Below are 22,135 nucleotides of genomic sequence, written 5' to 3' on the forward strand. Positions count from 1 at the left end.
TAAGGATTTTCTAAAGCATTTCTAAAAGAAAAGGAAGGAGACATGCAAAAGCAATACAAGAATTATCATAATTTTTGTACTCCTTGCATGCCTGGGTCAGGTATATGTTGGGCCACAGTGAGCACATGTTCAGCTTCACTTGGCATATTTGAGAGCTAAAATTGCCAACTGCATACGAACATAAGATTTATTGTTGTACAGCTATCTGTTTGGCTGCCTGACTGGAGCTGTGGTAAGATGAAAGGAACAACAGAGTTGTAAGAGTAGTAGAAAAGAGTAGAGAAACAGCCTGAGGGTGTCAGCAAGCAAGGCTTTATTGCAGTAGAGCTAAGGGACTAAGGAGTGTGCATAGAAGACACAGTGGCTTGCCTGAGGAAATTAAGACAAAAGAGAAGCTGTGCATAAGGACTACAGGCAGTTAGAATGGTGGATGTTTCAGTGATGTTCCTTTTAATTACAATTTCAGTTTGAATTATCTTTCAATAATTAAGATATACAACAGGCTTTAAACTTTTGTATATAGAGAGACCTAAGCACAGTGAAAGTGGATTTAATGACAAAAAAGGGAAGTGAAGAGGGTCAAGATATAAAAAGGACTTTTTAAGGGTCAGGGACCTTATTAGGGGCTTTATAAGAAATGACTTGCCTTCTCTTCAGTCAGATTGTGTCACTGGGTGGACAGACAGAGGTGAAGAAGAGATGATGGTGGGAAGATGCTGGCTGGTTGCTGATGGAGCAGGCAGAATGCGCAAGGAACAAAATCCTGCAGACTCCAAAAGACATGACAGCAGGGAAGTATAACCTCAAGGCATGCTGAGATTTTAGAGAGTCTTTGCAAAGATGCAAGCTTGCTCTGTGTGTCTTTTTGCTATGCATTCTCATAAAAGAATCTAGTTTTCCATTTATAATCTGATTTGAATCAAGAACAGAGGTTTCCATTGCCAATCAACTGTATGCTGGTTAACACTATCAACTGTTGTCTTTTTTTGCCTCATTATTTCTCTCCACACAAGCATCAGGAACTTTTAGGTCATACTGTATCTCAAATTACCCTGGGGACAGAAAACAAAGGCATCAGGTTTATCTGTCCTTAAGACAACTTCACTTGTGAAGTGACATCAGAAACTCATTCTGAATTGGAATGTCTGCAGGAGAGATGTCTGCAGAGAGTGGGAATGAGACACTGGGTCCCCTGAGGGAAGAAGTTCAAGTGCAGGGAGGATGGAGAAGATGTGGTGTCTACACACAGACACATGGATGTTCAGTGACTCAAGTTTGGAATCTCTTTCTCTCACACTGTGCTGGAAGGAGCCTGGTTTTTGCCAAGACCCAGACAGAAACAGCATTAACACTCAGCTTTCCGGACAGCCTCTCCACCCCACTGATGCTGGCACAGTCAGTGCTGAAAAAGGAAAAGCTGTGAGCAGAGGGAAAGCAGGGCAGAAAATATTCTCTGCTTTCTTGGAGGCTTCTAACAGCTGCATTTGTGAGGTGAATGGAAGGCTAATAGCAGGCTTCAAGGAATAAAAAACCTTTAACTCCTCTTCAGCAGAGGTATGGAGGAAGCCCAGGGACTGACAGCCTTGTCCTTTCCAGGGATGCCACAAAAGCCAAAATCTGAGGATTTTGGCTTCCTGGGATCTGAGGAACTGTCTTTGACAGAGCTTCTCCTTGGGCAGTATGTGCACTGGGAGAAGGAGAGTAAGGTTCATAATTTTCTGATCACTCAGTAAACAATCCAGGAAAGCCATCTGATTCAGGAGACACGTCCTGACTTGGAACTCATAGGGATAAAAATGAGAACAAACAGAAAAGGAACTCAAAGTAGCAATTTTCTATCTCCTGCATCTGTTCCCTGAGCACCTGAAGTCATATTGACTTGGTCTGATGACAGAAACAAGGTTTCTTCCTGCCAGGTCTCCAGGGTCCACTAAAATATAAAGGAAAGCAAGCTGCATCTCCTCCCCTGACCACAGGATGACAAAGCTGTCAGAACAGCTCTGACAGTGTCACGCCTGCAGCAATGTCTGCTGAAAAAACCACAGAGAGTCACTGCTCTTCTACATCCCTCTGGAGAGAACTGTACTGGAAACCGGAGCCAGAAAGTATTTTCTTCTGTGAATTTAATTTATTTCATGCTTAAAAGCAGCGAATTGGAATAAACAACACCTCCAACAAAGTGTCCCTGCTTTGTCTGTTCTGGAGAGGGTGCTTTGTAGTGGCAAATAATAGTAACATGGAGAGGTGAATTTGGGGGTTAAATCTAACACACCTTGCTCACTGGTAAGGAAAGTGACTGTGGTGTTTGTACTTCACTTGCAGTGTTAAGTGCACTCTGCTTACTTTGGCTGACCTTGAGAAAAATAGTACTTAGGATTTACTGCTGGCTTCATAACCTGATCATATGGAACAGACCTCATGAAGGTCAACCAACATCTAACAACAGTACGAGGAGCTGGGGATGTGAAGTAAAAGTGAAAGATAATAGCACACGTCAGTGGTAGATAGTGCCCAGGGGGCACTATCTGGAAATCTCTGGGGACCACTTGAAAACAATTGGGTCACTTCAACACTGCTGGACTGGCAGAGGGATCTGTATGTAGCAGACCCCAGAGGCTATGACGGACTGTCCTGAATAATATTTTTTTTTAGTGATATTTGTTTAAAAATCATGTACTTCTGAGTTTTAGTTTTTAGGACCTCAAATACTCTCTGTTTAATTTTTTTACAATTCTGTGATCCTGCCTCTGAATTATAGAGCTGGTCTGTGAGGTCTGGCAAGTTGTTCTTTTATTGCATCCTGCCTTTGAAAAGTTTTAGTATGGTTCTCTAACCTTGTTAGATGTTTTGTTTGAACAATCAGCTTTGTTCTGAACTCTTGGACCATGAGGGAGTATTTATTTTTTCTGGACATCAGTTTGCTGCAGACCAACATTCACTTTTTCCCAAGGCAAGCTCTACACATTTAACAGTCTTGAACACCTGCCCACTCCCTCCACTCCTGCCCTAAAATCTTCTTAAGGAGATCAAAATAGTCAACCTCATGCCTTTTCACATTAAAAGAGTCAACCTCACCCTCCAGGATGGATTTTAATCTTCTTTGATTCAAATCCATTCCCTCATTCTACAGGGAAAAAAGTATGGAATTCATAAAGGAAGAAATGTGGGATGGAATGACTCATTTCCTTTTGTTTTCTCCTGTGTCTTCTTACATTATTTGTGGCATGCAGCAGGTAGGGATCTGTGTGTGACAACCAGCCTCTGGGTCATGATCTCTTTCTGCAAATCCCCTTAAAAATCCAGACCACAGATGAAAAGAATCCCTTTGCCAATCTAAGATAAAAGTGTCTTTCCCAAAGGCTAGTTGAGACATGACCAACACCAAGAACAGCTCAAATTAGTCTAAGAAATGGAGATGTTGCACAGCCACCTTGAGACTGTCACCTCACACAAACACATGCACGAACACTTTAATTTGGTTCTGCTTTGTACACTCTATTAGTGCCCTGTGCTAATGCCCCAATGTTTTGCTAGGACATAGTAGGTAGAAAAAATCACCTGCTTGCTCATATTACAAAATCATTCAGCATTGAGGAATGCAAATTAGGAAACATATCTGTAAAAGAACCCATCTCCTTGTCTCTGCACTGGAATCAGTAAGAGATACAAGCAAAAGAGAAAATTAGTTTTAACATGTTTTTAAAATCAATCAAGAAGGTTTGGTGAATTAAAGAGAAAAAAAGAAAAAGAAGTAATTAAAACTTAAAAAGAACATTCATAAGAGTGAAAATCAAGCAGCAGTTGTGTTTTTCTTGTTTACCAGATGACATATCAGAGGACTGCTTTATACCAGTTCATGCAAGTCACCTAAGTCTACCTCTGCAAATCCAGGAATCCAAAGGTCTAACTAGACAAAATGGGGTTTTTTTTGTTTGTTTGTTTTTTGGGGTTTTTGTTTGTTTGTTTTGGTAATGAGCAGAAAGTACATGATATCTTAAAAAAACAACCTGGAGTCCTAACCAGAAGCAGGATCACAGTTTTCTAGTCCTGCTCAAAGCAGCATCAACTATGGGATCAGACTGGGCTGCTCAGAGCTTTATTCGGTCAGATTTTCAAAGCCTTCAGGGTTGAAGATGGCACGATCTCCCCAGGAAACATTTTTCATGCTTGACTGTCCTCATGGTGAAAAAAGATTTCTGCAAGGTGAGAAAAGTAATAGGCTGGGAATGAAGTACCCACTGATGCTCCAGACAATTTACTGCCAGCTCAGGCATGATGCGATCATTCCTCAATAGCAGAGAGGAAGTTTCACATGAAGCTTTTCCTCAGAACTCCAAAGTCCTGGTCATGTCCCATGTGATGATCATAACCAGGTAAATGCAGACAACTGGCATGATGTTTTGCTCCCTTTAGCCCTGCCCTTTTCCTGCTCTCTATCTGCCCTGCTTTGAAGCAGTGATTACAGCCTACCTCTAGGTCAGATGAATGTGCTGCAGAGGGTTCAATTCACTTTGTCAACAAGACCCTGAGCAGCCACAGCCTTCTCTAATCATGACTCTCATTTCCAGGGAGATGGGAACTCCCCAGTACCCAGGAATGTTTAACTGCAGATAGAAAAAAGCACACTGCCAACAAAGGAGCTAAGATCGTCTCCTTTCGTTGATCTACCTGTTCCAATGAAGGACAGGAAACCCAAAGGACCCAAAGTCAAATTCAAGGACTGTGGTGTATCGTAGCTTTTCTGCACACAGGTAAACGTGAGTCAGCTATGTGAGCTTGGGAGAACTAAAAACATGACATTTGCTTGCACAGAAATAACTATGCCAAAGTTTTGCTTTCACATTTTGCTTCAACTCCTGCCCTACAGATCAGAGGCTGCATAAAGCCACACTTCAACCTGAGAGCTGAAGCATTCAGGCAGAAAAAGAAACTGGACTTGAATCTTTCATGTTCTGGCTGAAAGTCAGTAGCTAAAAAAGGCATAACTGCTTTATGACTTGAGTCTCCCAGACTTTTTACGGTCAAAACCACCTTGTGAATTAGACATGAATTTGTGAAGAATTCTGGAGCCATCAGTTATACGTTCTTTTAGTCAACTTTAAAAAAAAACAGTGCTATGATTTCCTAGGAAGTCTAAGTCCAGGATACCTTTCTTTTAAAAAATGTAAGCAAACCTGAAAATCCAAATTTTAAAGGCAGCCTCCATCATTGACTCAAACTACCCATGCTTGACAGCATCACTTTAAATATTTGGTATGCTTGCCCTGTTCAAGATGCACTTTTTGCAGTGTCATTCATAATGTCAAACATGGTTTCTCAGATGAACTTACACAAAGTACAATTGTCTTGTTTGTACTTCTCATCTGTTCTCTCAATTTTCTAGTTCTAGAACCAGCATTTAAAGTAATTTGTAGAAAATCTTTCCTTTTTTTTAAAAAAACAGCTCTTACTTTCAGGCAGGGTAGTGATTGGGAAGAGAGAGGGGCTGCTTTCTGGCACCTGTGAGATTGGGAGCTGAGTTGCAGCCAAGGGGCTGCCAGCAGCCCACAACTCTGAAACACCTGGCGTGCTTAAACCTTCTTCTCACAGCCAGCTCACAGTTTACTCGTGGCAGAAAGCAGTTTAAAACTCATGAGCTTCAGACTAGTGAGCTAGGCAGAACTGCACCATTCCTCCAGAACACATTAGCACCTGCTGACTTGATTGTACCGATTTCGCAGCCATGATGAAAAAAAGAGGGTATGTGGGTTCTGTGGAAAAAGTGGGGATTGCCTTCCATTTACAACAGAATACAGAAAAAAAATATCAAAGTTATAGCAAAAAACAAGATGGTTTGGGGTTTACAGTAGAGTTATCTTAAAGCCCTGTAGAGGATTTATTTTATTGTGCTATAAACAGTGTTACTTTATGAGACAAACAGTGGAACATTCACAAAGACAGGCTGAATCAATTCAAGCTCCTGTCATGGTAAGCAGCAAGAGGGATAAAAAAGGCAGAGAGCTAAGGAAAATAAAATTTGGGCAGAGTTCACAGGTGAAAGGGATATGAAGAGGAAGGAAGGCAGGAGTCACTGAGAAAAATGGCTCAGCTGTGCAGTCTCTAAAACTGAGATGTATGATTTCGCTGATGCAGAAAGTGGGAGGAAGCCTGGGAGAGGAACAGTTTGCAAAGCAGTGTGGAGACAACAGGAGTCTACTACTAGTAGGAGGTAGACACAAACAGATCACAATTATTACACAGGTTGGAGATGACAAAGACTTGGTTCCATCTGCCAGGAATGTGTGTATTACCCCTCCTTTCCACTTGTAACTGCACCTGGAAAAAGCATATTGTCTATGGGGCATGTTTTCCTAAAAATCAGTTAAGAAAGTGGGACAATGCTCAAACGTTTTAAAATTTGATCAACAAGTCCTGCTTTTCCTTCTGGAAGATGCTTCAAAAAAGATTACCACAGCTATTTTGCACAGTACCAGGCTGCAAAGTCTCATTTCCATGAGTGATGCAGAAAAGCATACCCTCAGCACAAGCTACTCAGCCATGATGCAGGCACCACTTAAAGCTTTTTGAATGATATTTGTGTTTAACAACTAGAGAAATGTCCAATTACTGCTGTGACTTTTTTCTTAAATAAAATTTTATCATAGTAAATATACGGCATCTGTAAAAATAGCTTTATTTTCCTTGCCTGTGCCCTGCTTTATAGAGCATGATTGCCAAGTGGAACAAGGAAAGAGCTGTGCCAAAAGACTGAGGTCTGAAAGAAACAGACAGGTGCCAAATTTCTACACATGGCAGAGCAGGAAGGCTGTGGTCTTTCCTGGAGAGGTCACTGCCCTATTCCTGTCAGGAGCGAAGTGATTGTCAGGACTCTGAAGGTTCAGAGGCCTTTCTGCACAATTAGTCCTGCTATCCTCACTGCAGCTTAATTCTCACTCCTAAAGCTTCCCCATAAAGCAGTGGTGTTGGCTGGTGTAAGAGGCTGAGACACTGACAACAGCTGAAGCTGTTGAGTTGATTCTACCAATCTAGCCTAGAAAACATGTGGCCAGCACAGGCCCCTACTGCTCCATGTCTGCAACCAGCTCTCTTTCCATGAAGAAATACAGGGTGGTTTCTTCTGTGTTGCCTCCTGCCTTTGGGAACTGCTCCTCCCTAGACCTCTAGACCAAAACTGATGGACACGATGAAATGAGATTGTTGCAGACTGGCCAAAAACTGTCCTTTGTTGCTGCTGCAACAAACATTTCTTGTGGCACATCTCCCTGCCTGCCACATTAGAGCTGGGCCTTGCAGGTGGTGCTTTGGCTGCACCACTGGCTGGATCTGGAAAAATGAGGCTTTGCTGTGCACAGCTGGATGTAACACTGTCTGCTCTGCCTGGAACAAAGCCTGGGGTCACAGAAGAAGGGTTCCTTGGGTGTACCTCTGCTCATGCTCAGGTACCAGGACCACCATGGTACCCTCACCTAACAAGGACTCTACTACTGGCAGGACACATGATACGGATGACATCCTTGTCTCTTCTGCTCTCCTGCTGTGGCACACCAATGTTTCTGTGTTTTTATGAATTCTGAGGTTCCAAAGAATCCTTTCATATCTCAGAGAAGCAACATGAAGTTTTCAGGTTGCTATGAATATATTGTCTATGCATAAGGATAGCAGCTAAAAACCAAGAATTACAGTGAACTTACTATACCAGGACATGTTCCTCCCCTTTGAGAAGTGTATGTTATCTCTGTTTCATACAGCTTGATCTGCTGATGGAGCATTTTAGTTCCCCACATTCAATAAGCAGACAGTAACCTTTCCCTGTTAAGAGCTGAGAGTGCAGCACAGAGAAGACAAAATGGAAGCCCACATGATTTGAAAATCAGAACAAATTCAATTAACCATCAAGCACAGTTTAAGGCTCATCATTAATAAATCACACATATTAAATAAATGCATCACCCAACACTCTCTGGATGCTGCGGTCTGTTCTGGAGCCAATTTACATTAATTACACTGGGCTATACTTGCTTCTCTCAACTGCTAGGCAGGAACTCATCTACCTTTGGAGACATCAGAAGGAACTACAGAAATAGTAACACCTGTGTAATTCAGAACTGGGGAAATGTTACACTGTGGTGGAACAGGTGGAACCTACATTTAAGGACACAGGACTTTGAGGAGCCAGAATATAGTATTACTGCCCTTTTCTGAGTTGATTTTTTTGAAGATACCAACATCTGAGCAGGCAGCCTTATCATCTCAACTGCTGTTAATCTTTTTAATGTCAGGAACAAGCTGTAAATCACCTCTGGGGACCTCTTTCTTTTAAACCAGTTCTCTGCATGCTTCACAGGAAACAGTGATGAGAGTAAAACGTACTTGTATAATGAGACCTCTGAACAGACCACTGTGTGGTGCTGCCTGCTGGGGTTAGGCTTTGCTAGACCAGGTACTTTTTACTGTCATCACTACTTACTTTTACTGATTTTTCTTCTCATTTCTATCAGAGAATCTCAACAATATGCTCAGTTTGGTTTTCTTCACAATGTTCTGAGCTGCTTCTCATATTTGAGGTGACTTGACTGTGGTGGGTCAGACATAGAAGAGAACCTATAATTTGGAGTTCTGGGTTTCCCCTTCAGGCATAAAACCCCCATTCAGACTCTGGATGTTTTGGCCCATTCTCAATACAAAATAAAATAATATCTTCAGGACTAGCTCTCCTTCCTATACTATCAAACTGCAGGTAGCACAAAAATATGGACTGGCTAAAGAACAGCCAGGTAACACCCCTAAATTATCCCCTTACATTACAGCTTCCTTCTTCACGACTTTCTACCTGAAGGAGTATTAGCCAAGTGTGGTCTGTGCAACACAAGATGTGAGTGGGTGGGAGTCTCTTGGCTCGTGATGTGTGTTGGTACCCAGGAATGTGTCATGGGAGAGGTGCACAGACTATGGAGGGCCATGCAAGGCCAGCCAAGCCCTGGTGCAGTGGCATAACAAATCAAGCAAAATTACAGTGATACAAAAAGCCAGGTCATTTGGTGAATCTCATGCCACATCATTCCCATATGTATATGCTCGTGCTCTGCTCCTGGGATTTGCTGTCTGGAACCCCCCTTCCCTCTGTCTCACTCCCTCACACATTCCCTCCTGCCTGGGTCTGTCTGCTGAAATCCAGTGATTGCTTTGTTCCAGTTTGTCTGAACGGCTTTACTCCTTACCCAAGCCTGTCTCAGGCACCTCTTCTTTTCTGCCCCTCTACTTCTCTTCTAAGTAATCTGCAATAATATGCCTGTCAGAATGGGTTTTCTGCCCTCATCTTTGCAGCTCTGTCTGCAGACAGCCCTACTAGCCTTAATGTGATGCAGCTGCTCACTCTCTCATCCTTTCCAAAAAGAGCCTGGAAATATCCTACAGAAAGGATGCTGCCATAAATCTGTGTATTTCTCTTATAAATGGAAAGAGTAATAAGAGATGAAAAAATGTTTAAATAAATTCCTCCCAAGCTCCATGAGACTTCTGAGTGGTGGGCTGCACTACTGTCTTCAGGAAGAAAATCAATAGCAGTGCTCTATTGCTCCTGCTCTCTGGCTTCCACCCCACCCTTCCCCCTGCACAGTGCACAGACTGTGTTCAAGGAAATGGGTGCTCCCAGGGGAGCAAAATGGCTTTTTGCACTTAAGGTAATGATGTCACTTGAGGTCGCCATGCAAACAGTTATGGATATGAAAATCTGCGGCTCTGTCAACAGAGCTGGAACCTGGGGACCTAGCTTAAGAGATAGAGCCTTTTTATAAAATGTTACCCTAATTTACCTACAGAGCATCTTCCCAGAAACAACAGCTGCTGTACCTAATTAGCATTAATCACCTTGTTACAGAAAAGCAACTGGGAATAGTACAGTACTTGAAATACTGACAAAATGATACACTAATGGCATTGATCTGTCCACTCTACTTCAACTTCCCCTTTATTATTCTGCTTTCTGTATGAAAAGCTTCAGAAGTCACAAGTTTTGGAGCAGACTGGGAAGTGATGATGCAGAAAAGGAGCCACAGATGGAGGTAGATACAGAGCCCTTTAGCCTACATAAGATGCTTCCTGTCGGCTCTGTTTGTGACTGCACTTCCCAGCTCTGCATCTTGACCTGAGGCAAGAGAAGTCCTGGAAGGGGATGTCTGAGCACTGCATCCTTTTGGGCAGCACTAGGAGAGGCTGCTCTGCTGTGTGCTTTGTGGCTCTTTGATGGAGAGCTTTAAGACAAGCTCTGAACACACACCTCACCCCGGGGGAAGGGGTAAAACACCTACACTAATTGAAAGATTAATCTCAAAAGCCACACGGGGCAGTCTGTTGTTTACTGGGATCAGAGACCTTCTGTAAAGTTTCAGCCAGAAATGCACCAATTTTGTTAAGTTGAACCCAGAGGGCTTTGTAGTTCTGACTGGTAGTCCTGGTACTATTCCTCTCTGACCACAGAGCAATTCAATATCTGTCATGAATACACTGCAGCAGGCTGGAAGGCAGGAGCTAACAATACAGACATGTCATCAGCCTCTGTCCCCTGATGGATTATATCCTCCGTTCACTTCTATCTCCACCAAGATGGGGCTCAGTCACGAATTAGTTTTGTCCAAGTCAGACACACCAGGGAGCACCATTCTCTATGTCCTTGTGAGGGTGATTTTGCTACTTTTTAACCCTATCAGTTCTGCTTGGTCTAAGTGAACAGCATTCCAGTAACATCCTTGACGTGTGACTCTGTTTCTTTAGCATAGACATTCAGTTTTCACCAACTTTTATGGCCCCTTAGAGGAATCTTCCAAAACCAGTGTCTCATTCCCTATATAATCCAAGGAGAGGAGGTGCTTCCATCTAAGGCCACAGGCACCTTGGAGGGCTGAAGGCAGCTGTGAGTGTCTCTGCCTCTCTCCCACATGTTCATCTTACTGCCAGGCTCCCAGTGTGGTGGATGTGCTGATGAAGATGCCTCTGCCATAACCCTTCATCCCACCTGTTGCATGTTTTACAGCATTCCAACCAATTTCCACATTGCCCACTCTGTTTTAACACAAACTAATGTCATGACTGCTAGGAAAGACAGACACAGACTGTCTGGGTAGTGATTTCAGACCAGAGAAGGGAAATTAAAAATGCAAAATAGAAAAGCAGATGGCATAAGCTTCATTAAAATAATATCTCATCTCCTGGGAATGCTAGGAGGATCTGTTGCCTTCCAGTGGATGTGGTGCCCTGAGATTTACACTTGGGGATTATTCTGTTCCTCCTTATCATAACTCTCCTCTGTTTTCAAAAGGCTTGTGGTATGTGCTCCATCTGGATATGGCTCCTAATAAGGATGTGCTGGAGACATCTCCTAAGCACTAATGTACACCCAGCCCCCAACCCTTGCTGTCAGGAGTCTCCTTATCAATGATCTGAAAGAAAGAAAGAAGCAAGGCTGAGCATTGCAGCTCCAGATAGAAAGACAAAGTGGGAGTGCTAGAAAAGTGACAAATACATAATTAATATGGATACAGTATCAATAAAGGTTGAAAATTATGACCTGTGTGAACTCGGAGATCTTATTTCCCTTTTCTGCGAGGTTCTTTTCTTGATGTGGCCCTAGCATCAAGCACTATTATTCCATTTATGAAGCAGGTGATACCTTTAGGAACTCACTAGAAATACAAGACACCCGTGAAGTTTTTCCTGTATCTAACTGACCCCCCTCAAGCAAACATGTAGCCAAATGTATTTATTTAGAGGGGAACAAGCAACGAAGGAAAAGACCACTCAAGCAGCAGGATAAATCTGCGTGCAGTATGTGCAGTTTTCACGCTCTTTCTGTCACACTTCAATCACTGCAGTGTCTGGAAGCAAAAGTTGTATTCATGCTGGGTAGGTATTTAATTGAGCTCACTTGAACCAAGATTCCAGCAAGCACATACGACAGATTTACACACGAATCTTTGCAAACTGAAAAATGACATTTATCAACCTTCCATCAGAACATCTGACATTTGAACAATTGATTCTGGTTTAACAGTGAAAAATGCCACCATCCATATGGAAAACCTGCAATAGGATTAAGCCCCTAGTTGCTACCATCCCCAACAATGGCTTTGCCAGATAAGCTATTAAAAATTTATGTACCACCTTAACTTTTTCTAGCCTCAAAGAGATTAAAAACAACCCTGACAAGTTCAATGCGGAAGGGACAAAAAAATCTAGTCAGAGGAATGGGGGCCAGAGCTGGGAGATGCAGTGATTAAGCTTCTAGAAAATCGAAGAGGCTGTGCAGATTTTTAGAATAAGAGCAGCAGGAGCTGATGTGGATTAAAGGCATGTTACACTGGCCACAGACAATACTGTTAGTCTCATTTTGCCTCAGATGACCTAAAGCTCATCTGAGTATGGCTAAGAGTAGAGACCTGGTCCAAGTGCCACTAGGTATGTGTTCACTTCATTAAAGAGGAACACTGTTTTCACAGAGATGTGTTGGGGCAGACTTCTCTCTGGAGACAAGGCAGGAAGATGCTTGTCAGCCTTCAGGGCAATTCCTCTTCAGCAGGTAGGTTTCACCCCCTGTTATCTTCATAAGCATACTGTGGTCAGCACTGAGGTCACTTGGCAGAGGCACCAAGGGGAAAGGAGGTCCTGGGAACAGTGTGCCTCCACTACAAAAACTGCTCAAACACTTCCAGTACCTCCCTTTGACTCTTCATGCCACTCAGCACTGGCTAAATGAAAGAGAATATTTCCTATGTGGGAAAGCAGAAGTTCTGGCAGGAAGAGCTAATAATTCTCCTCTGTCTGATTCCTGGAAAAAAGTTGGTAAGTCTGCAGAAGTGTGACTGTGGCCTGTTTTCACATATTAGTCCATTTCAATAATAATAACCTTACAATCAACTGATGTAGTCATCCCCAGCTGATAAATGTCAGCTTACAGAACAGTGAGTTTCTCCTGTTCTATTTTTCTCATTTCTATTATTCCAGTTTTCATGGTTTTTTCCTCTTTGCTATTTCTGAGCCTTTACTGTACTTATTCCTCCCAAATATGCTCTACTAAATTTTCTCTGCCGACTCCTGCATTTTATGTAAAAGTCATTAATGAACATATACACAAAATGACTGTTGGAGAACTTCATTAGTAATGTCCTTTCTTCTGATACTTTCTCCTTCAACACTACCTGATGTGTACTGACTTCCCAAATTTCTCATTCTACCAGCTTTATTTATAATACTGAGATTGGTTAAAGATCTACCTCAAATTACTCTTCCATTTAATTTGTATGAATTGAACTTCTTTACCCTGAATCCAAATCTGTTTTCAATGATCTGATCTCCTAGAAAGGTGTCATGACTTACCAAAGCCCAGTCTAAAAAAGCCCCATTTCCTATCAGGTTAGTGAATCTCAGGAGGATATTTCATTGTGTAGAAAGTCAAGAATATTGCAGACTTACCAAAAATAGCATCAATTGCTCTCTAACCTGTTTCCTGGTGTTAAATTATCCAAAGCAACTACTGCAGTAGTAATTATCTGTCTAGTAACATTAAAGAACTATCTTGGAAGCGAAAAAGGATCCTGGTGGCATATGGCATGCTGGCAGTAATAATCTTTTACCAAACTATGAATTGCGCTGTCATTAACACACACTGCTGATCCCTGCCTTTTCCTGAAAAGCAGCCACTGTTTCAGAGTATTCATGACTTGCATAACCACCCTCAATCAGCAGCATCCTCTCAACGTCACTTGGTCTGATGTGAAGGACAGCCAGGGGACTCCTTCCTGCTCCTACTGGGAAATTTTCCACACTTAGATTTCCATTTTTTTTAGCAAAAAGCACACTGTTCCTTTGGCTTGTCTGTCATCAGGTTCTTGAAGCTGTGTGGCTAAATAGCTGCTCAGGTTTTGGAGGCAGACAGGCATGTGTGGATTGCTCTTGTAAGCATCAGCCTTGAAAAGAAGCAGTGTCTTGTAGTAACAGGATGATTCTGCTTCCAGAATTAAAAAATATTGCTCAGGAATAGATGAGTATTTGTGTGGGAATCTTTATGGACTTAAAAGTCCTTCATCTCACAGAAAAGCAGCACTTTTTCTGGTAGTGTCTCAACTCCCTGATCCTTTACCTTTTGTTGCAACTACTCTGCCTTCTCTTCTTTTTACAGTCCCTCCATATTATCTTCATTCTTTATTTGGCCAAGCCTTGATGTCAGCTTAATAAAAAACCTGTAGGTTTAAAAGAACTATGCCTTGCTTTTAAGGCATTGCTTCCATTCTTTACCACATCCATGGATACAGGGGCTTTACATGTTTGTAGGTCAGTTCCCTGAATCACAGCAGCAGAATCACAATGATAAAACTGCTCTGTGAGTTGCTTGAGCCTTGATGGCACGCTCAGCTACATGCACGGAGATCTGCATATGATTCTGTCTTTCAGGCCTTGGATTCAGCCTTTTCACTCTCCATCAGCACAGACTCACCTAATTTCACTTGAAGTGGAGATGGCTTATAGTTCATGGCTACAGTCTCTCCCTCTCTCGTATCACAATCTCTGTCCGAAATAGCTGCAGCTGTTGGATCCTGTTAAGAAAGAACAGAAACAAAACAGAAAGGTTTAGCTGAGAGTTCTGCAGCTCCTTCTCTGAGTGGCTATTAGGCAACTCCACTCCCTTCACATTCAGAGGGAGCAAAGAACATGCCAGTGTTTTGAACACTGATACCCAGGGGCAAAACACAGAACTTTGGAAGCACATTTATTATGTTAAAAGTACCTCTGGAAATGCCAAATTTCAACATCAGGCTTATATGATGGACGATACCAGGAATATAACGTGGATGGTGGGTCACTAGTTCAAATTCAGCCTGGGCTGGCAGTAGTCCCAAATAATTTTCACATATGATTCCTTGGGGTGTTGTATGAAACATATTTACAGTTTCAGATGAATTCCAATTAGACCACTCAACTTCAAGCTTAAAACTAAGAAGTTTGAGACCAGGTCTGTGTGGAAGTCCAGCTTGGAAGGACAGAGGACTACATGGGTAGGAGAATTCAATTTCTGCTCCCTCTTGGGATCTACTTCACGGCTGACAGGAAAAATCTGTCAGCACAGTAACTTTCACTAAAATTCCCCCCCTAGAAAACCTATCTCCCCAAACACTTTCTGCTCCAGCTTACTGGCAGACAACATGTATTGAACTCTCTGTTACAGCACATCAAAGAACTTGAGAGAGAAACAAACTACCAGCTCAGACAGTTCTACTACTGATAAAAATAACTGAGGTCCTTTCACAGCGAACTGCAAACCTGTTGGAACTCTCTCCACTTAGCACCACAATGAAAACTAAAACTAGTTTTCAAACATGTTCTTACTTCCATCTAGAAGATAGAAATCAAATTGAACATGCTGATAGATAGATGTGTATTGAATTTGGGTATATCACAGTTAGAGATGCACAGGCAAAGCAAACATTCAGCATTAGGTCCAATACATTAACAAACCATCACTTGTGAGAAATCATATAAGGCATCATAAATTAAATACTAGAATACTATTGTCTCTCTCTCAGTTTCTGGAGTTTTTATTTTGTACACAATTACATGTAAAATGCAACACATCATTTGGCACTGACACCTGTACCCAAAGCAGAGTCACTGAGTTTCAAAGCAAGATTACATCACTCTTCACTCTCAGTAAAAAAAACAATCACTTATTGAGCTACCCAGTGCACATTAGCTCTTTTAATACACTGTGCTTAGGAGATAAAATGTAATTTTTGAATTAGGCTCTAGCTTGGTGGAAACTAGTTAACATATGTAGTGCTATAACATTTTATGAAAATCCTGCTCCTTTGCACTACCCAGTAGACTTTGACAGTACTTAAAATGGATGGTGGGTACAAGACCTCACATTCAAGGACAATGCTGAACAAAAGACAATTTCTTCTGCTTTCCTCTAACTCAGTCACTGCTGCAGTTTTCCTATAATGTAGCAGTTTAGTGACTAGGTTGCAAACGAAAAAAACAGCTTCCAGGAGAACATTTAGGCATAAATCATAGACCAGTTCATGTGGTATCCTTGGAACATGAATCTGGTCTCAAATATGCCCAGATGAAGGGAATAGATGGGAATCCAAGCTGCAGGAAAGAATCTCAGGGTGTAGCCTCTCACCCTCCAGGGGAAGGGAGCACCCAAGATTTGTAGATGCTTGTGGACAAAAGGAATGTCGGAAGTTAAGAGGGTCCACAAAATCTTACAAAATTCTGTTAGTAAATTACACACTTGTTATGGAAATTGGTACATTAGTTCTTAGCCTCCTATTAAGCACCAAGCAGTGGGTTTAGGATAAAGGAGGGAGGTGAAAGGATGAAAGGAAGGGGAGAAAAAGATGAATTAAAGAGGAGCAGAAAGAAAGAAAGGAAGAAAAAGAGAGAGAGAGAGAGAATCAGCAGTCCTGGCTCCATTGCTGATGCAGATGATGGAGTGTTCAGGGTCCTGGGGTGCACACGCAGGGTTTTGTGAGGGTACCTTTTTGTAGATAAGTTTCCCTCCCTGGAGACAAGTTTCTCCCTTTCTGTGTAATTTAGTTACTGTGGAAATGGGTTGGAGGCTTCAGGGTATTTGGTGGTCTCCATATCCTCCTACATGCCTGCTTCTTGACCTCATTCCTACACCTGTACTGTGTTGTGCTAATCTCCAGGAGCCAGGATAAGGATGTTTGTCCCAGAAAAACACTGCTCTACCTCCCGGTGGCCCCTTCTCCAGCCACATTCTATTCAGTGTTCCATTCCTTAGCTGTTACTACCAACAATCCTTGGTTGGCTCCAAAGCCATCCAGCTATCAGTGTTTGAGACATTCACATGAGCTCCCTTATCTTTGAGCTTCTACACATGGGAACATCTAGATAACACAAAGGACATGTCTGTCTGTCAGACATGCTATAATCTCTCCAAGAGGGATGCCCAAATGGTGCTAAGTGGCACCATTTGAGTCCAGACTTCCTGGATGAGTACCTTTTCTCTGCCAATCTGGGAAAAGGCAGGACACAGCCATTTCTAAGGAGCATGACTCCAAGACCTGGATGCTTCCTAGGTGCTACTGGACACAATAAGGAAATCCTGTGAGCCCCAGTCTGCTGGCTGCAGGAAGGCACAGGAGTAGACATAATATGGGAACTGACACAGTGTGATGACACTGTCTCCTGTGCTGGTGCAGCCCAGCAGAGAGTACACTGAGCTCAAAGCCAGAAGTGCACATGGCAGAGAAGGGGTTTGGCCATTCCTAGACTAGCCCAGGTTCACATCATGCTAAAACTCTAAATCCAAACCAGCCCTTCCCTTTCGTGGCAAACTGATGTGCTCACACTAACTTTACCTTTGCAGGCAACCTGACATGAGACATCCATTTGCATCAACAGAGGGAGGGGAGAAATGTTCTGAGGTGCCTTTGAAGATTTGAACTCTGAGCCTGGACCAGTGAACTCAGCTGGAGAAATCTCAAAGGTGGCCTTTAGACCAAACACATAGAAAAGGCTTCCTAGGCCTCCAGAGGAAACCAAGATGATTTTCAAAGAGTGATTATTCCCATTCTGTCTAAGACACTCATCTTAAAAGGACACAAATCTGTCCTCAGAGAAGTGTTTCCCTCTCCCCGCAGTCTAGAGAGAAGGCCTGGCAGCTGGTAGAGCTTCTGACACTGGAGGTGGAAATGATGCAGAACATGGTAGCAGAGTCAGCCCTCAGAATTCTTCCCAAAGGTTTGGCATGACAGTTTTCAGCCCCAGCAGCACATTACAGCTGCACAAGAGATCCACAGCTTGAGCAGAGGGATCACAAACACCATCACTGTGGGTGACCACCACTGCATGCATGGGCCAGGCCCACTCCCCCCAGAGAGTAAAATGGATTTGAGAGGAGACCCAGCTGGGCCAGGGACAGTGTCCCCAGCTCCAGCAGCTATCTATCCTTGGCCCAGGAGTGGCAAGACACTATCATATTTCCCATCCATCACTTCACAGACATTCTGCAGCAACTCACAGGACTCCATAGTAACAATGCCCACTGTGAAAACAGCAGCATTCCCACGCCAGCTCGGCTGGAGCTGTCTCTGCACAAACACACTCTGCCTCTGTGCATACTGAATGGATGCAGTTCTCTCTCTACAGCTCAACTGTCCAGAGAAACGTTTACTTGACTGATTAGCCTTTTGCTAGTGAATGCCTAAGAGCACACTGAGATTCAACACAGGCTTTTGCTATTGGAATTCACTTGGCAATTTTTTTTTTTTCACAAGCCTCCCTACAGCAATACACACAGCTCTGCCCACAACATCAAAATCTCAGTTATATGGTGTGACTGGTCCCAGGACAGATGATGTTATTTCTTTTTGCTGAGAACAATGCAACGCTCCCAAACTAAAGGCAAGTGCTGAGAAGTGCCTTCAGGGACTGTAGACGGCTAAAGATATTTAATATATTTAAGGGAATTTTTTTGTTGTTCTTGAGGCTTCTGTATGTCTTTATTCCTAAGGAAAATATATATTCAATCAGGGCACTGCATGAACATTTGGCTGGGGCCAGAGTTTAATCAAAGTTTTCTCCCCACATGCTCACAGCTTAATTGGGCATGCACAATCACAGCATTTGAACGGTGGGGAGTTTTCTTACTAGATTGTTTGTTTCTATAGGCTCGACACAAAGGATCTTGAAAACTGCCCTCCTGCTAGGAGCAGCCATGTCCCACAGTGTGTGCACCATGTGCGATTTCTGAACATCAGAAATTAGTTCCAGTAAACCTTTGTGGAGCAGGAGTGCTGTGAATCATCAGTATGCAGGAGCACAGACAGAAGGTGAAAACACTTTAAACTGAAATCTGGGGTTTAAGGAAGATGGCATGCTTAGGAGGCTTTTTATTTTTTCTTTTTTTAATCACTTTCCATTTTGCAGCACTTTATAAAGCATCAGCTCAAGATCCTTTTACTCTTATTACCTACCCCTCCCAATAACCCACACCAACTGTGGGGTAGGGAACAGCCCCAGCTGATGGAGTTGGGTGCTTGGTACAAACTCACCCTGGTAGCACCTGGGAAAACAGAGCTTTCTATGCCTTCCTTCACAGTCAGCACTTCTGACGCCTTAACAAGGCCCCGCTTTCCACTCTGCAAATCCTCAGGGACCCCAGTGCATGTGGAAGGGAATGGCACACACAATTTCTTTGGTCTTCAGCTGCACCTCGAAAACATATGTGTAACTTGAGAAGTCTTTATCTGCCCCTCCTTCTCAAAATCAGTCATATTTACACCTCTAATGAAAATGTTCTCCACTTTGCTGTCTGTGGGAAATTCATCACCAACGCAGCTCTGCTGCTTTTTTTTTTGGATAAAAGCAGAGGGGCAGAATTGCCCTCATCCTCTAATCTCAAGGAAAGACCCAGTATAAAGAGCTTGACCATCACTTCTTTCCATAGTACACAGGCTTCTATCTGACCACCATCAGCTGTATCAGTATGAGCCAACTGATCAAGAATATCATCCAGCTAACTTGTCTCTCTGCAGTACCCATCAATGACGTACTTGCTGTCTTCTGTCCCACTTAAAAGATGCTGGAAGTCTCAGTACCAACACATGTGTCACAGCTTACAGTGAGGGCTTGCAGCTCAGCAGACATCTGCTTTCTGGAGCTGCCCATGCGGATTGCATGCTGCACACAAATGCAAACAGGAAAGGACAAGTCCAAATGTTTTGTTTCTTTCCTACATCAAACATTGAGTCTGAAAAATGGATAGATGTTCCGTGCATGGGGGACTGACTTAGTGAGCAGAAAAACAAGTGAGAAACCACACACCCTGAATACAGGCATTACATTTGGGTCAACAGGAAGTTTCTGTAATTCCAGTGTTATCATTCAGACTCTTGGGCTAGAACATTGTGCTGCTAATAAATATTTATACCTTCAGTCTGTGCCCTGGGGAACAGAAAGTGGTGTGCTGTTGGCAGATTCCCTCTGCCTCAAGCTCTACCACGCCAGGCATTCCTGAGAAATGTGGCTATAGAACGCTTCTGGGAAGGGGACTCTGATGTGCACAGGTAGGTATGTAAAATATCACACTGTGTTGGACAGCAGACCACTGTAGCCTCTACATGTCACTACAATATAGACATAAATATCTATGAAGATAAAGTGCCAAAAAATCCCACCAGGAACAAAAAGATTGAAAACCAAGATGTGCAGAGTTTGATGTCTACGCAACAAACAGCAAAAAGGAAAGGCTCAAATTTACAGGGGATCAGATTTATATAGGGGATGAATCAAACCCAATGTATAGACAAACAATGGTCAGTAATAATGGCATGTTTGGCAAGAGAAAGGAAAGAGTCACAGGGCAATGTGCAGCAGGAATGTAACCAGAAAGCCTCACAAAAGACTCTCATGATTTCTTCCTCAGGCCTCAGCTTAACTGATTTCTTCAGCGGGCCTCAGCTCACTTAATGTGTTTCAGTTTTGGAGCCCATTTTTTCAAGGAAGATGTAATCCCCCCCATCAGTCCTACTGATAAAAGCTAGAAGCTACAACCTCCCTGGAACACTAGAAGAAAAGGATTGCTCAGAGAAGAAAGGGGAAGACTAAGGAAGGATATTATAACTGTCTTCAGTTACAGAAAGGGCCACGAGGGTGAAAAAGAGGAGTATTTTTTTTTCATGTTTCTCATAATGAGAATAAGAAATTATTATCTTAAATTGCAGGAGGATTACAAGGAAGTATCACAAAAAAACTGCAGAGTTAAGGCTAAGGAGATGTACATTTGCCTGATGAAGTTGTGGCATGTTGCTGCAAACCCAGGTTAGAAACTGATGTCACACAGAAATTCAAGAGAGCTGATCTGGTTTTCAGGCTGACTGATCCTGATCTGGTGCAAACTGTGAAGATCCCTGGTCTTTTTAGGGCCCTTTTCCCATCTGTCTTAACAGAAGAACTTCCTTCTACGCCAGACTTAGAACACCAGGTAACCCTGGAAAAGCCATTCTCCAAGTTCCCCTACCCACTGCCAAGGACCACGGCTGACCTCCACCTTCTCTCTGGGAGAGCTGAAGAAAACAATCTTTTCCCTAAGCCTCACATGTTGAAGGAATTCCAGAATCACAAGGGGTCCAGAGCAGAAGGCTCCTGGGAAGACACAATTGTCATTCATCAACATGTGCACTCCACCAAATCCAGAGCAGTAACTGTTCATCTCAGCATCCCCACCCTCCCTGTACCAAAGCCAAAATAAATGACATTTTGGCAACACAGTGACTGATGTACTGAAAAACATTCTGATAGCTACTGACTCCATTTCAACAAAGCAATAAACAACTGTTTATTGACTTTCTACTAGCTCAGCCAATGCACCACTTACAACATTGCTGTTTTTCTTTTCTGAGCAACTACTGAACAGATCTTGCTTAACAAATTAGGCCTGCAATATCCACTACAAGATCCAGATTTTGAACCTGATTAGTTTATAATTGTAAGACAAATTGGTGTTTGAAACTATTTTATATCAGCAACTGAGAAGCCAGTAGTATTAATATTGCTGCAAGATTAAAACCTTTAGTCTTATTAATTACGCTGAACCAGCATGTCACTGAAATGACTTTTTGCTGTGTGCACCTGCAGTTGGGGTAGCTCAGCTCACTGACAGGCAGCCAGGAGTTCAGACCATTGCTGTGCTTCACATGGGGCCAGAAGAGAAGTGCCAGTCTCCCTGCAAGTGCTGCAGTGCCGGTGCTGAAATGCTGCCCTGGAACCCTGGCCACAAAGGGTCTGCCCGACTGCCACATCCAGGCTGAACAAAATGCAGCAAACAGAAAGGCATAAGCTGTGGAAAGGGAACAAGATGTTTCAGTGATCTATTTTCCTAATCAAAAATGACATTTGCAGCACAGGGAAGAAACTTTTTTTTTTAGATGATGGTGTATGACTAATCCTGGGAGTCTACAGTAGCAGAGGAAGCACCAATGCAATAACTAGACCAAATACTTTGGGAAAGCATTTGAGGGACAAACAAGAAAAATGGGAGTAATTACATGATTTCTGTTAGATTTCCCTCTGAGAAACCAGCAGCGCAAGCAGCCCCCAGCCTTTTCCTTTCAAT

General features: G+C 42.8%; 1 protein-coding gene across 3 annotated transcripts in view; it reads right to left on the bottom strand.

Moving 5' to 3' along the window:
- FAM219A (family with sequence similarity 219 member A) overlaps positions 1–22,135 on the bottom strand; it is a 92,259-nt gene that overhangs the window by 23,821 nt on the left and 46,303 nt on the right. For all 3 annotated transcript variants that reach the window (XM_063180810.1, XM_063180809.1, XM_063180811.1), the window contains exon 2: positions 14,486–14,585. In XM_063180810.1, the coding sequence (XP_063036880.1) occupies positions 14,486–14,585 (100 nt within the window). The remainder of the gene's footprint in view (positions 1–14,485; positions 14,586–22,135) is intronic.

The sequence above is a fragment of the Melospiza melodia genome, chromosome Z (assembly GCF_035770615.1).
Source record: "Melospiza melodia melodia isolate bMelMel2 chromosome Z, bMelMel2.pri, whole genome shotgun sequence".
In the NCBI taxonomy this organism is placed as follows: Eukaryota; Metazoa; Chordata; class Aves; order Passeriformes; family Passerellidae; genus Melospiza; species Melospiza melodia.